Here is a 13765-nt window from a genome sequence, read left to right as displayed (position 1 = left end):
TGCACCAAACCCTAGTCTGGGCCACCTGGCACTTGTGCGCTGACCTTTGTGGTGAGAGAAGGGTAGCTTTTGTTCACTTTTCTCAGCCCATCCAGCATTTTGGGCAACTCTGATGGATTGACGGGCTCCACAGCAATTTTGATAACTGAAGTCGTGTTGAACTTTAATGGTCGGAAAATTTGAGCCTAGAAACGAGTTTACAAACATAATATTAAAAAAATAAAAAAGGTCAATCAAAAAAAGGCCAATGTATGAAATATTAAGAATATGCAACGTAGCAGTGAAAGGAGAAATGAGGCACTGCTCCCTTAAGCACACTACAGTACAATCCAGACAGCCACTGCTACTTTACACACTGCAGAATAATTCAGGAACAACTGAATCTCGCACACTACAGTATAATGCTAACACACACTGCAACAGCACATTACTCTACTCCCAACACTATAGTACAATGTAAACAAAAGTGTACCCTAGTGTACACTGCAGTGCAATGTTGGCACCTGCTGTATTCACCTGCACACTCCAGCATCATGCACAACAGGTCTGCGCTATACGTATTGTGATATAATGCTCAACCGCACAATCATGGGAGTATAACACTTACACAAACATCCAGTCTGCCCAATACGGTTCCACATTCGGCTCTCTGGCATGTTCTATTATATAACAGAGTGACACTGTTCTGTGCTGCACATGCTGTATACTGCATACAGACACTGCTCCCTTGTGCATGAATTATAATGCAGACACAAGCTACCCTTCCAGAATACTGTAGTACATAAAGAAGGCAGGAACTTTACCCTGCCTGCAAACACTTACCTCTTCATTACCCCGAGGCTCTGTAATAGTTGCGGTTTTAACAATGGGCTGGTCCACTCCCTCAATCAGAACCCAGTTGCCAGCAGGGACACGGTTCACTTCAATATGATATCTGCAACAAAGGATAGAGACAAAGCTCAGAACAAACTCAATGGTAGGTTGAAGCCTCCTCAATGTAGACCAACTTTCCAGTTTGCTCTTACATTCTATATTTTGGGGAGAAGAGGCAATGAAGGAAAAACCGGAACACACTTTCTTGACCAAGCCATCAAAGGGGCACTTGACAGCATTACTTTATCAGTGTAGGTTAGGGAGATTGTTGCCCTGTCTGGTAAGGACTCTTGAGCCATTTACCCTAAGGTAGAACAAAAGGTTTCCAACCAAAAGGAAAGAAAGTACACTTATTCCAAAAAGTCACCCCCAAAGAAAACAATACGCCGGCATACTGACAAAAAATACACATTATAAGATCACACATATACTGTCTATTAGGTCAAAATATATACATAAGGTAAATATAAGCATGCTACATGCATAAAGACAGTAATGGTAATTTAAGCCTGAACTTACTCCTATGACTAAAGCCCACTATCTGGCGATAGACACTATATAAAGAGGCTTAAGGAGTGGAAAGAGAAGGAACATTAGACAAATTAACATTATGTTCAGGACCCATAACACCACTCCGGTATTAGTCAAATAAATCCTCCTACACTCTAGTGCCAGGTAATATGAACAAGACACATGCTCACTACACAGTTATTATAGCTCCCAGAAGGAGGTAACTGGATTTTGCAATATCCAACAAAGCCTTGAAGGATAACAAAACGATGGGTAGATTTAGTTTCATGGTGCCCAGTGCCATAAGATTATTATTGGGTTGAATTTAGAGTAATTCTTCCCACTTTGTGAGTCCCCAAACCTGTTTGCTGGACTATTGGATTTTCGGTCTATTTCTCCTGAGTGAGTGGGAACCTTTTTCAACACGCACTCATTCTTTTACCCTAACCTCTGGAACCCTTTGTACCTCTTTTGGGTACTTTTTAATGAAGTTATGCTTTCCTCTATGTTTTCTGGCATCTACCTTTTACTATTGCAGCACACAGCACTTTCTGTGCAGTGTTGCTGAACGCTCCTTGAGCTTTCCTTTTTACTTTACCTTTGTTAACACATGTTAGCAGGGAAGGGGGACATCCTTTGGTCCATCCTGCATTTTATTTTGCGAGATCAGCGCTGGCACTCTATGTTGAGTGCTGGGGGGGAAACATGGTCTCCCTTTTCTCACTGTTCCAGTAACGTTTGTGAAAAAACTGAAATGAGCTGTAGACTCTGCAAAGAATAGGATGAAACGATGAAGGATTTAATATTGTTTTGTTCGTCATTGAGAGATTAAAGAACAAGGCACTTGGGAGGCATCATAACAGAAAGACAGACCTTGAAAGCAGAAGAATGGTGGCAAGCTTGCTTTGGAGGAAAGTGACCGAATACCGACTATTGCACTGATATTTTCTAATAGGAGAAATTATGAAAAAGATAATTTTCAAGATGGATACAGAAGCAAAAAATGAGAAGTAAAAACTGCATAAAATCTGTGAAAAAGTAAAAATTGTAACATGCATCTAAAAAGCATGTAAGATATTTAAAATATTTGTAACAAACCAATAAAATAATAAAAAAAATATATAGTTACTGTTACAAGTTCACTGACAGGCTGGTGGCAGTGTACCTTTTTTGCCCAACTTTTGGTGGACTTTTGTCACAGGCTGCCTTCGCGGCTGTGACAGGGACACCAGTGTCACCATTTCTCCAAAACGGTGGCTCAACGTTTTTAAGCCCTGTTCACAATGACTTGGTACTTGAGCCTTCTTCTACCTGCCTGGGTGGGGGACGTATTGATAAGCCTTTTATCTTTGGCGGGCTTCCCTTGCCAACAGTGTTAGGACAGTTTTTCTGAAGCCCAAAAACCATTCAACTGAGGCAGTACAAGACTCCACTCTTAGTATAAGGCTGTACCACCTAAGTACATGGTAGCGCCGACAGAGCAGCCAGGCATATTTTAGGAGGGAGAGAGGGCTGTAGAATCAGTACAAATGAAATTGTAATACAAATGATCCAAAGAAACACTGGAACACTTTGTATGTAAAAATAAATGATTTATTTAAATACAGGTAGGGCCAGATAAATGTAGGGGTAAATAAGTACTAACACATTATATGAAATCACAATTATAAAAACAACATTATACTTGAAGGTACACAGAAGTATGAACCTTATTTGGAACCCCTGACAGTAGTTCTAGGGAAGTCAAAACCTTTTCGTACACATTCAGTGTAGGTCACACCTATTCTTGGGGAGTAAAAACCAATGGTTACTTTCACAAATACATTCAATAATGCAAGGGCAGTAGACCCTACCAGTTGTACAGGGACTCTGTACAAATCACAATCAGTCAACTGGACAATATACCTTTTGTGAATAGTGGAACATTTATTCCAGATGCAGTAAAAACCTATAACTACTTTTGTGATAAGGAACAAGTTACTTACCTGTAACTGTTGTTCTCCAGCATGGGTCTGGCATGGATTCACATGCTCATGAATATTCCCCGTCGTCAGGCTGGGAATCCTCGGTAAAAAAAAAACCAGTATCAGTTTCGTTTCTGATCTGTCTTTCGCAGTAATAACCAATCACTGGTCTCTGCGTCATACTGACCACAGCCAATGACTGCCCTCTACCTAAGCACCGCCTCTGGCAGCCATCTTCAGATTTGGAAGCACGTGAAGTGGCAGTATGACCAAGTGAAGAACCGCAGAGGGGTAGGCGGGAGGGTTCGCATGTGAATCCATGCCAGACCCATGCTGGAGAACAACAGTTACAGGTAAGTAACTTGTTCCTTCTCCAGCATGGGGTCTGGCATGGATTCACATGCTCATGAATAAAGAATACATAGCAGTACACACATGCACAACCACGGGAGGTGGCAAAGGCTCAACATTAAGCATCACATCAACTCAACATTAAGCATCTTACCTCCTCACCAGGCTCACCTCAGGCGAACAGGTTGCGCAGCACTGCTTGGCCGACCCTGGACTCCTCCCTGGAATCCCGGTCGACGCAGTAGAATTTCGTGAAGGTGTGCGTCGACCTCCACGTAGCAGCCCTGCATATGTCCAGCAGGGGCACACCAGATAGGAACGCCGTGGTAGCTACGATCGCTCTGGTGGAATGGGCTCTCGGACGGCCAGGCAGCGGTCGGTTTGCCAACCGGTGACAGCACATGATACAGCCGGAGAGCCATCTGGAGATGGAAGCCTTCGAGAGAGCCTTCCCCTGATTGACAGGTCCAAAGTTCACAAAGAGTTGTGACGTCTTCCGAAAACCCTTTGTGCGGTCCACGTAGAACTTCAGCGCTCTAGCTACATCCAGCGAGTGCAAAGTCCTCTCAGCCGGCGATGAAGGCGACGGGAAGAACACAGGTAACACCAAGGGTTCGTTGAGATGGAAGTCCGACGGTACCTTGGGCATGAAGGAGGGGTGCGTCCTGAGCACTACCCTCGTGTCGTGGAAAGTCAAGTACGGGGCCTTGCAGGAAAGGGCCTGGATCTCTCCCACTCGTCGTGCGGAGGTGATGGCCACAAGAAAAGCTGTTTTCCACGATAGAAACTTCAACGGGGCCGAGTGCAGAGGCTCGAACGGAGGTCCCATGAGCTTGGTCAGCACCACGTTGAGCTCCCACGCCGGGGCCGGAGCCGGAGCCTTCACCGGCGGGAACGATCTGAACAGTCCCTTCATGAACTCTTTCACCAGACGATGAGACCACAAGGACGTCCGCCCCGTGGTTCTGGTGTATCGGGAGATCGCAGCAAGATGAATCTTGATGGACGCGTGTGCCAGACCAGCTTTGGCCAGCGTCAGCAGGTACGGCAGTACTTGGGGAGCCGTAATCCGTAGAGGGTTAATCTTCTGTGCGTGGCACCAGACAGAGAACCTCTTCCATTTGTGTCCGTAGCATTTAAGAGTCGAGGACGCCCTGGCCTTTGCAAGAACCTCTCTGCAATCGGCCGGTATGTCGTATCCTCCAAACTCTAGCGCTGCAGGAGCCAGGCCTGCAAGTTCAGCGACTTCGGGTCGTGGTGGAGGATGGCGCCTCCTTCCCTGGAGAGTAGATCCGCGTCCGCCGGCAGCTTGATCGGCGGGGACGCTGACAAGTCCAGAAGGTCCGGGAACCATATCTGCCTCGGCCACGCAGGTGCGATGGGGATCATCCTGCACCGTGACCTCTTGAGCTGGTTGACGAGCCGGATTAGCAGAGGCAAGGGAGGGAACGCGTAGAGGAACAGGCCCTCCCAGGGGAACGAGAAAGCATCGCCCATGCTCCTCGTCTGGGGAAACCTGCTGGCGAACCTCCGGCACTTGGTGTTCGTCGCCGTCGCGAACAGGTCGATCTGGGGTGTGCCCCACCGTCGGAAGAGGCGATCCACCAGATCCTGCCGTAGTTCCCACTCGTGGCACGAGCGCGCAGCTCCCTGCTGAGTGAGTCGGCGATGGTGTTTTTTATCCCTGCCAGATGAAACGGCACCAGAAAAATCCCTTGGGCGACGGCCCAATGCCACAGGTCCTGCGCCTCCTTGGACAGCGCTGGGGACCTGGTTCCGCCCTGTTTCCTGATGTAAAACATGGTGGTGGTGTTGTCGGTGAAGATCCTCACCACCTTGCCCTTGAGGGACGGAAGGAAGGACCTGAGGGCCCAAAACACTGCACGGAGCTCCAGGACGTTGATATGCAGGGACTTCTCCGTCGGGAGCCAGAGTCCCCTTGCGTGCAGATTTTCGGTGTGCGCTCCCCACCCTTCCAGGGAGGCATCCGTGGTCACAGTCTCCTGGTGGGCTGGGGTCTGGAAGTCCATGCCCGCCGTCAGATGCGCGCGGGTGCCCCACCACCGTATCGCTCGTCGGAAACTCTCGTCGAGCTTGATCCTTTCCTCGAAGCTGCCCGTCGTCTGGATCCAGCGCGCATCCAGGAATTCTTGCAACGGGCGCATCCGGAGCCTGCACATGGGAATGAGGTAGATGCAGGAAGACATCATCCCGAGGAGGGACTTGATGGACCTCACTTTGGCCGCGTCGGCCACCAACATCCGTTGCACCTTGCCCAAGATGGTCCTGGTCCTCTCCTCCGACGGGGAGGCCAGAAGGGACACTGTGTCGAGCCTCGCTCCCAGAAACAGTGCGACTTGCGCGGGCACCAGGTGGGATTTGGCGTAGTTCACGGAGAATCCCAGGTCCGTGAGGAGTTGGACGGTCCTTGCCGTGTGGACCACGGCGAGCTCCCTCGTCTTGGCGCGGATGAGCCAGTCGTCCAGGTAGGGGTAGACGTGAATCCCCTCGCGGCGCAGCTGCGCCGCCACCGGTGCGAGGCACTTGGTGAATACCCTGGGTGCCGACCGTAGTCCGAAGGGAAGGGCTTTGAACTGGTAATGACGCCCTTGGACCACGAATCTGAGGAATTTTCGGTGCCCCTTTAGGATGGGAATGTGGAAGTAGGCATCCTCCAAATCCAACGACGATAGGAAGTCTCCTTCCTCCAGCTGACCCAGGACGTGCTGGAGGGTGACCATCCGGAACTTCTGCGCCTTGATGAACTTGTTCAGACGTCGCAGGTCTAGGATGGGGCGCCATCCTCCCGTCTTCTTCTTCACGAGGAAGTATCGCGAGTAGACTCCGGAGCCCCGAAGCCTCTTTGGGACGAGTTCGATGGCGCCCTTTCTGAGCATCGCCTTTACCTCCAGGAGAAGTTGAGGGACGTGAAGTTCTTTCCTGGCCACGGGGGGGACGCGCGGGCACCTTCTTTGAAACTCGAGCGCGTGGCCCCGGGCCAGGGCGTCCAGCACCCAACGGTCGGTGGAGATGGACTCCCACACGCTGACGAAGCCCGCCAGCCGGCCTCCCACCGGGGTGCTTCGGTGGGGGCCCGACCCCACGGCCGGTTCAATCCTGCTTGGACGCGGCCTTGCCGCCTTGACCTCCTTGGCGACGACGGCGGGGTCCGCTAGACTTGCCTCGTCCTCTGTAGGCCTCTTGCGACGACGAGCGGGCCGCTTGACGGTAGGAAGCGAAACCGCCGCCGGAACCTTTGGAGGCGCCCTTGCCTCCGCCGCTCCGAAAGGGCGTTCGTCGTTGCTGCAGGACTCCAAGGGCCCGGGCCGTCTCAGTATCCGCCTTGATGGCCTGAAGGGAATCGTCCACTGTCTTCCCAAACAGGTTGTTCCCGTCGAAGGGCATGTCCAGGACTCTGGTCTGGACGTCCTGCCGAAAGTCCGTAGCTTTGAGCCATCCACGACGTCGAAGGCAAACGCCGTTGCCCAGCTGGCGGAACCCAGTCGCCACGGTGATGGCGTGGTCCGACGCCACCTCACCTTCCTGCAGGATCTCAAGGGCCTCCGCCCTCTTGTCGTCCGGCAGAAAATCCAGCAGGGGAGCTATCTTGTACCAGAGCTCCCTGTCGTAGCGGGCCACGATAGCCAAGGCGTTGGCCGCTTTAATCGTCGTCGAGATGACTTTACGTCCCATAGCATCCAATTTCTTTCCCTCGCCGTCCGGCGGGGAAGTCGATGTGGAGGCCGCACCCCCCCCCGCTTTCTTCCTGGCTGCCGCGGAGACGACGGAATCCGGGGTAGGCTGCGCCCGGAGGCATAGGGGGGCCGTGTCCGGGACCCGGTACTTTTTCTCGTACCGGTCTCTTCTAGCTGGCGTCGTGGAAGGGTTCTTGAGGAGGGAAAGGCCCTCATCCCAAATGTCGTCCAACAGAGGCACTGCGAGGACCCTCTTCCTCTTGGCCTCGCGCCGCTGATAAAGGAAGCCTTCCTTTTTCTTCTCCTCAGGGCAGAGTTGGAAAAGCTCGGAAGCCCTGGAGATCATGGAGTGGAAAGATCCGATCTCGTCGGGCGGAGAAGCCCTGGTGGGAGGCGACGACGGAAAATCCTCGTCGTATGCCTCGTCGTCCGTACCCGTCGCTGCCGTGTCAGTCCCCGTATCATCCCCTCGGGTGGACGGGGAGGAGGGCTGGACGGGGCGCGACGGTTGAAAAGGAGGTGGTGGATGGATCCTTCTTTTCTTGGTAGGGGGAACACCAGAAGGTCCCGGTTCTGGATCCCCCGACGGGAGAGGTTCCTCCGTCGGTAACGGTAGCCTCGTCCTTATCTCGGAGCATAAGGACTGTATGGCCAACAAAATGGCCGCCGAGTTGTCTTGCGGCGCTGGCAGAGGGGAATCCGACGGGCGAGCAGGGGCCCCGTCGGTATCCTCGACGATGTCGTCGTCGTCACCTGCGTCGGGGTCCATTCCGACGGGCTGGCCTTCTTCCACGCCTAGGCCATGGCTTAAGACCTCGATCAGCTCCTCTTCTGAGGTTGAGGCCGAATCTACGACGACGCCCTGCCCCCCCTTCTTCTTCCCCACGGAGGGTTTCACGGGGGTCCTATCGATGGGCACAAAGGAAGACTCCCTCCGAGGAGGCAGGGAGATTCTGGGCCCTGAGGTCGCCACCACTGGTGCAGCCACCACAGGCTGAGCCAGGGCCGCCGCGACCGTTTCGATAGAGGGCTTGTTCGGATGGATCAAGGCCTTCACCACCTTAGGTGCGCTCACCGCCTTATCCTTGAGGGAGGGGGCACTGCCACGCTCCTCCTCTGCCTTAGAGCTCGACCGGGGCCTCTCCAGGAGCTTCGCCGGGTGCTCGGCCTTCCTCTTACCCGACCCAGAGCGTTGGCTCGTGGTTGATGGTGCCGGGGAGGGTGCGCCCTGCCTGGCGCCCGTAGAGCCCGACCGTTCGGCGCTCCCGGTGCCAGCGGACTCGCGGTGCTTGGCCTTATGTTGGGCCCCCGTCGCCGGGGCGCCCTCAAAGGTCTTAGAAGACCGCTCGGATTTCTTCTTCTCGCCAGACGGGCTCTTACCCTCCAGCCAGTTGGCGAGACGTTGATGGCGGTCCTTCATGGTCCGTTCCGACATGTTGCCGCAAAACGCACAGTCCTTCTCCACGTGCGTCTTGTCCTCATGAAGGCAGTAAAGGCAGAAAGAGTGTTCGTCCTCCTTGAAGACGTTCTGCAGCTGGCATCCAGGGCAGACCCTGAACAGCTTTCCGGGCGTCGAGCTTCCCTTCTCCTGGGCCATCTCCGAGACCAGGCCTGAGAAGCTTCTGGAGTCCTCCGAAGTGTAGCTCGACGAAATCTTCACCCTTGAGGGGCACAGATGAATCCGACACGGGTCCCCGTTGATCGGATGTAGGATCGGTGGAGCTTGAGGCTCTTTTGACCGAAAGAATCGAAGTTTTTTGTGAAAAAGCGCGAAAAATAGCACTAACGCTCGAGAGCAATAGCACGAGGATCCCAACACATGAACGTGCGGTAAAAATCTGAAGATGGCTGCCAGAGGCGGTGCTTAGGTAGAGGGCAGTCATTGGCTGTGGTCAGTATGACGCAGACACCAGTGATTGGTTATTACTGCGAAAGACAGATCAGAAACAAAACTGATACTGTTTTTTTCTTTACCGAGGATTCCCAGCCTGACGACGGGGAATATTCATGAGCATGTGAATCCATGCCAGACCCCATGCTGGAGAAGACACAGTTCTACTAGGTGAGTAAAACGTAAGGATGTAATATTCAATTACAGGTGCTTTTGAGATCAGTGAACCAAAGATAGAGATGAACAAGTTACTTCTTACCTGGTAAAGTTCTTTCGATGGGATGTTCCTCCGACGTATTCCTTATCTTAGATAATTCGTCTCCAGCTTGTTGGCCTCGGAAATTCTTTCTCTGTAGAGGGCGCTGCGCGTCGACGTCCGCCAAGTTGGTGTCCCTCGACAGCCACCATATCGGCGCTGACATCACCATGCCCATAAATAGTCACGCGCGGCGTCCGTTGCTCAGTTCCGTTTTGTAGCATAAGATAAGTCTTGCATGAATTGGCTATTGACCTTGAAGGAGCGTGAGCTGCAACCACAAGGGAAGTATTACTGCGGGGATGGATGGGAGGGGCGATAAGGAATGCGTCGGAGGAACATCCCATCGAAAGAACATCACCAGGTAAGAAGTAACTTGTTCTTCGAAGGGATTGTGTCCTCTGACGTATTCCTTATCTTAGATAGACTCCCATAGCAGTGGCATGGAGGTGGGAGTAAGAATGTCATGTATCCCTTTTAGGAATGAACCGAATGTAATACGGCTTTGCCAATCTGGTCTCTTGACCAGCGGAGGAATCCAGGTTGTAAAATCTTGTGAATGTATGTGCGGACGACCATGTGGCAGCTGCACATGTGTCTCGGACCGGTACCCCTCTTTGGAGGGCCGAAGAGGCTGCGATACCCCTGGTTGAATAAGCCCTAAGATTCTGAGGGGGCTCTTTCCCTGCCAGTTTCTAACATTCCAGAATGGCCAAAATAATCCACCTGGAAATGGTCTGTTTTGGGTAGTCCCAACTTGTGACCTGAGTAGCCTACAAACAGTTGGTCTGCTTGCCTAATCCTAGCCAATCTGCTGATGTAAAAGCTTAGAGCTCGCCTTGAGTCCAACCTATGTAGCCTTTCTTCCTCTTTCCCTGGATAGGGAGAAGGGTAGAAGAAGGTAAGGTAATTTTCTGAGTGATGTGAAATTCAGAAACCACCTTTGGGAGGAAATTAGGCTTCACCTGTAGGACATCTTTGTCCTTATGGAAAATTGTATGGGGGGGTTTACAAGATAGAGCTTGTAATTCGCTCACCCTCCTAGCAGATGTTAGTGCTACTGATAGGACAGTTTTAAGAGTGAGAAATCTCAGCGAACAAGAGTGGAGTGGTTCGAAGGGAGTAGCCATTAGGAAATTTAAGACTAAATTTAAGTCCCATAAGGGAACTTGGAATGGTCTTGGAGGACAGACATTAGTTAATCCCTTGAGAAATTGTATTACTAAGGGTAGTTTGAAATACGATGGTTCCTCCGCAGTGCGCTTGAAGACTGAAAGCGCCGCGAGATAGCCTTTTACAGTGCCAACTTGAAGGCCTGAGTTTGCCAAGTAGAGTAGAAACGATAACACCGTTGGTGTACCGCATGAAAAAGGGTCGATATTGTCCTCTCTACACCAACTGCAAAATTTGTTCCAACGGCAGCGGTATAAAGGCTTTGTTGCTGGCCTTCTGGCCGAAAGCAACACCTCCATGACATCATCAGGGAGGTCCCAATCCTTGTACCTCAACCTTTCAGAAGACAAGCGTGAAGGGTGAGGGTTCTTATGTCTGGATGGAGAACCTGACCTCCCTTCTGCGAGAGAAGATTCTCTTTGAGTGGAAGACGGATTGGAGGCCAGATGGACATATCAGAAGGTCCGGGTACCACGTTCTCCTGGCCCAGTCCGGGGCAATTGGGATCATGGTTTTCCGGAATCTTCTCAACCTCCTGATCATTTGAGGAATAACAGGGACTGGTGGAAACGCTTAAAGGAGTGGAAACTCCCAGTCCACTACGAACGCGTCCCCTAGAGCTCCTCTCGGGGGAAATTCCCTTGAACAGAACAGATTGCACTTCCTGTTGGTACTGGTGGCGAACAGATCCACCTGAGGGGTTCCCCAAAGGGCGAAGATCTCTTGAAGGACTTCCTGAGCTAGCTCCCACTGGTGGGAGACTGTGCTCTGCCTGCTCAGAGCGTCCGTTGTCAAGTTCTTCTCTCTAGGTGAACTGGCGATAGAGAGCTTCCTTCCTGAATTGCCCAAAACCAGAGCTGCACTGCCTCTCTGCACAGTGGCAGTGACCCTACGCCTCCTCTTTTGTTGAGGTAGTGCATGGCCACCGTGTTGTCCGTCATTATCAGGACATTTCTCCCCTGTACTGATGGCAGGAAAGCTTTCAGCGCTAGTCTGATCACTATCAGCTCTAATAGGTTGATGTGTAGTCTGGACTCCTATGGAGACCAACGACCGCTGATGGTCAAGTCGTTGGCATGGGCTCCCCACCCCGTGAGTGAGGCGTCTGTGACTACTGTTATATCCGGCCATGGTTGCCAAAACAGTTCTCCTTTCAAGATGTTCTCTGGATAGGCCCACCATTGAACGTCGTGGGCTACCTTGTCTGGAATCCGGAGGAGATCTGTCATTCTTCCTGAGTATTGTGACCACTGGGTTCTTAGTGCCCACTGGAGAGATCTCATTCTCAGGCGAGCCTCTGGCACAAGGAAGATGCAGGATGCCATGAGGCCTAGCAATCTCAAAAAGTCGAAGGCTGGGAGATGTTGGGCATTTTGAAACTTGTTGACCATCTGCAGAATATCTTGAGCCCTCACCTCTGGTGGCGAGGCTTTTCCCAGGGAAGTGTCCAGGACCGCTCCGATGAACTGGAGTCTCTGAGATGGTATCATCTGTGACTTCTTTAAATTAAGGGAGAAGCCCAGTTTGTGAAGGAAGTGGCAGACATAATCTAGCTGGATGTGAGCTTGTTCCGAAGATACAGCTCTGATCAGCCAATCGTCCAGGTAGGGGTAGACGTGGATCCCTTCCCTCCTTAGACTTGCAGCCACTACCGACATTAGCTTTGTGAAGACCCTCAGGGCGGAGGTCAGCCCAAATGGCAGAACTCGAAATTGATAATGAGAGCTGCCAATTGCTAACCTCAGATATTTCCTGTGTTTGAGATGGATTGGCAAATGGAAATAAGCATCCTGGAGGTCTAGAGATACCAGCCAGTCCTGGATCTGGAGGGCCTGAAGGATCAGAGAGAGTTACCATCTTGAACTTGTCCTTCCTGAGGAACTTGTTCAATTCTCGTAAGCCTAAGTTAGGTCTCAGTCCTCCGTCCTTCTTCGGTATGAGAAAGTAGGGGGAGTACCAGCCCTTGTTCCTCTCCGCTACAGGTACCGGTTCTATGGCACCTTTCTCTAGCAGGTCTACAATTTCCTGCAAGAGGAGCGGATCTGGAACTTTTAGAGAGCTGTGCCCCGGTGGATGACTCTGAGGGATGCGTAGAAAGGGTAGGCAGTAACCTTGGGCAACTGTCTCCAATGCCCAAGCATCCGACGTAATAGCCTGCCATTCCGTCAGATGGTGAGTTAACCTGCCCCCTACAGGTGTTTTGAGTGGAAAGACCTCAGAGTGTTTGGGGGCGGCTGATGCAGATGCCGAGGGTAAAGAGGCATCTGCTGCGACCTTAGTACTTTAGACACGTCCACCTCGGGTGGATCTCCTTTGGCCTCTTTGAGCTGGCTGTCCTCTGCCTCTCCCGAATGCGGAATAATAGCGAAAGGACTTTCCTCTCCCAGAGGTTCCTGAGGGGTGAAAAGGAGTTTGGCGGATTGCAGCTCCTAAAGATTTTGCTGCTGCTTTAGATGTTTGCAACTTTTCCAGACTGTCATCAGCCTTTTTACCGAATGAAGAAGATCCGTCAAACGGCATATTCAAAAGTCTGGCCTGTACATCTGGAGCAAAGCCAGACTTTCGTAACCACGCATGCCTGCGGATTGTAGTACTTGCCACCATGGCCCTGCTGATACTGTCAGCGGAATCAATGCCAGTTTGAAGAGATTCGCACATGGCATCTTTGCCATCTTTAATGATGTTAAGGAAGGCTTCCCTTTCATCTCCTTCCGGTATGCAGTCAGCCGCTGATGAAGCACACTCCCACAGTGTGTGACTGAACCTGGCGAGCGTACAAGTGGCGTTGATGGATTTCAACGCCATACTACAAGCAGAAAAGACTTTTTTTGCCATAGAATCGTACCTTTTGTCATCCCTGTCCTGTGTAACAGTAGGATAAGCAGATCTGCTGCTTGATGAAGTTGCCGCTTGAACCACCAGGCTCTCTGGAGTCGGGTGTTTTGATAAATATTCAGGGTCAGCCGCAGCTACCCTATACTTGGCTGACAATCTTTAATTGACTGTAGGGATAACCTCAGGAGTTTCCCAATTTGATGAAATGTTCCTTTGT

General features: G+C 51.5%; 1 protein-coding gene across 1 annotated transcript in view; it reads right to left on the bottom strand.

Moving 5' to 3' along the window:
* The window catches only part of EFTUD2 (elongation factor Tu GTP binding domain containing 2), a 511582-nt gene that overhangs the window by 166017 nt on the left and 331800 nt on the right, over window positions 1-13765 (bottom strand). The window contains exons 17-18 of the mRNA XM_069634260.1: window positions 823-934; window positions 45-185 (exon numbers count right to left, since the gene is read on the bottom strand). Of these exons, the coding sequence (XP_069490361.1) occupies window positions 45-185; window positions 823-934 (253 nt within the window). The remainder of the gene's footprint in view (window positions 1-44; window positions 186-822; window positions 935-13765) is intronic.

The sequence above is a fragment of the Ambystoma mexicanum genome, chromosome 13 (genome assembly GCF_040938575.1).
Source record: "Ambystoma mexicanum isolate Mex_15411 chromosome 13, UKY_AmexF1_1, whole genome shotgun sequence".
In the NCBI taxonomy this organism is placed as follows: domain Eukaryota; kingdom Metazoa; phylum Chordata; class Amphibia; order Caudata; family Ambystomatidae; genus Ambystoma; species Ambystoma mexicanum.
The sequence above is the reverse complement of the archived record's forward strand: the minus strand, read 5'-3'. Positions and strand labels throughout refer to the sequence as shown.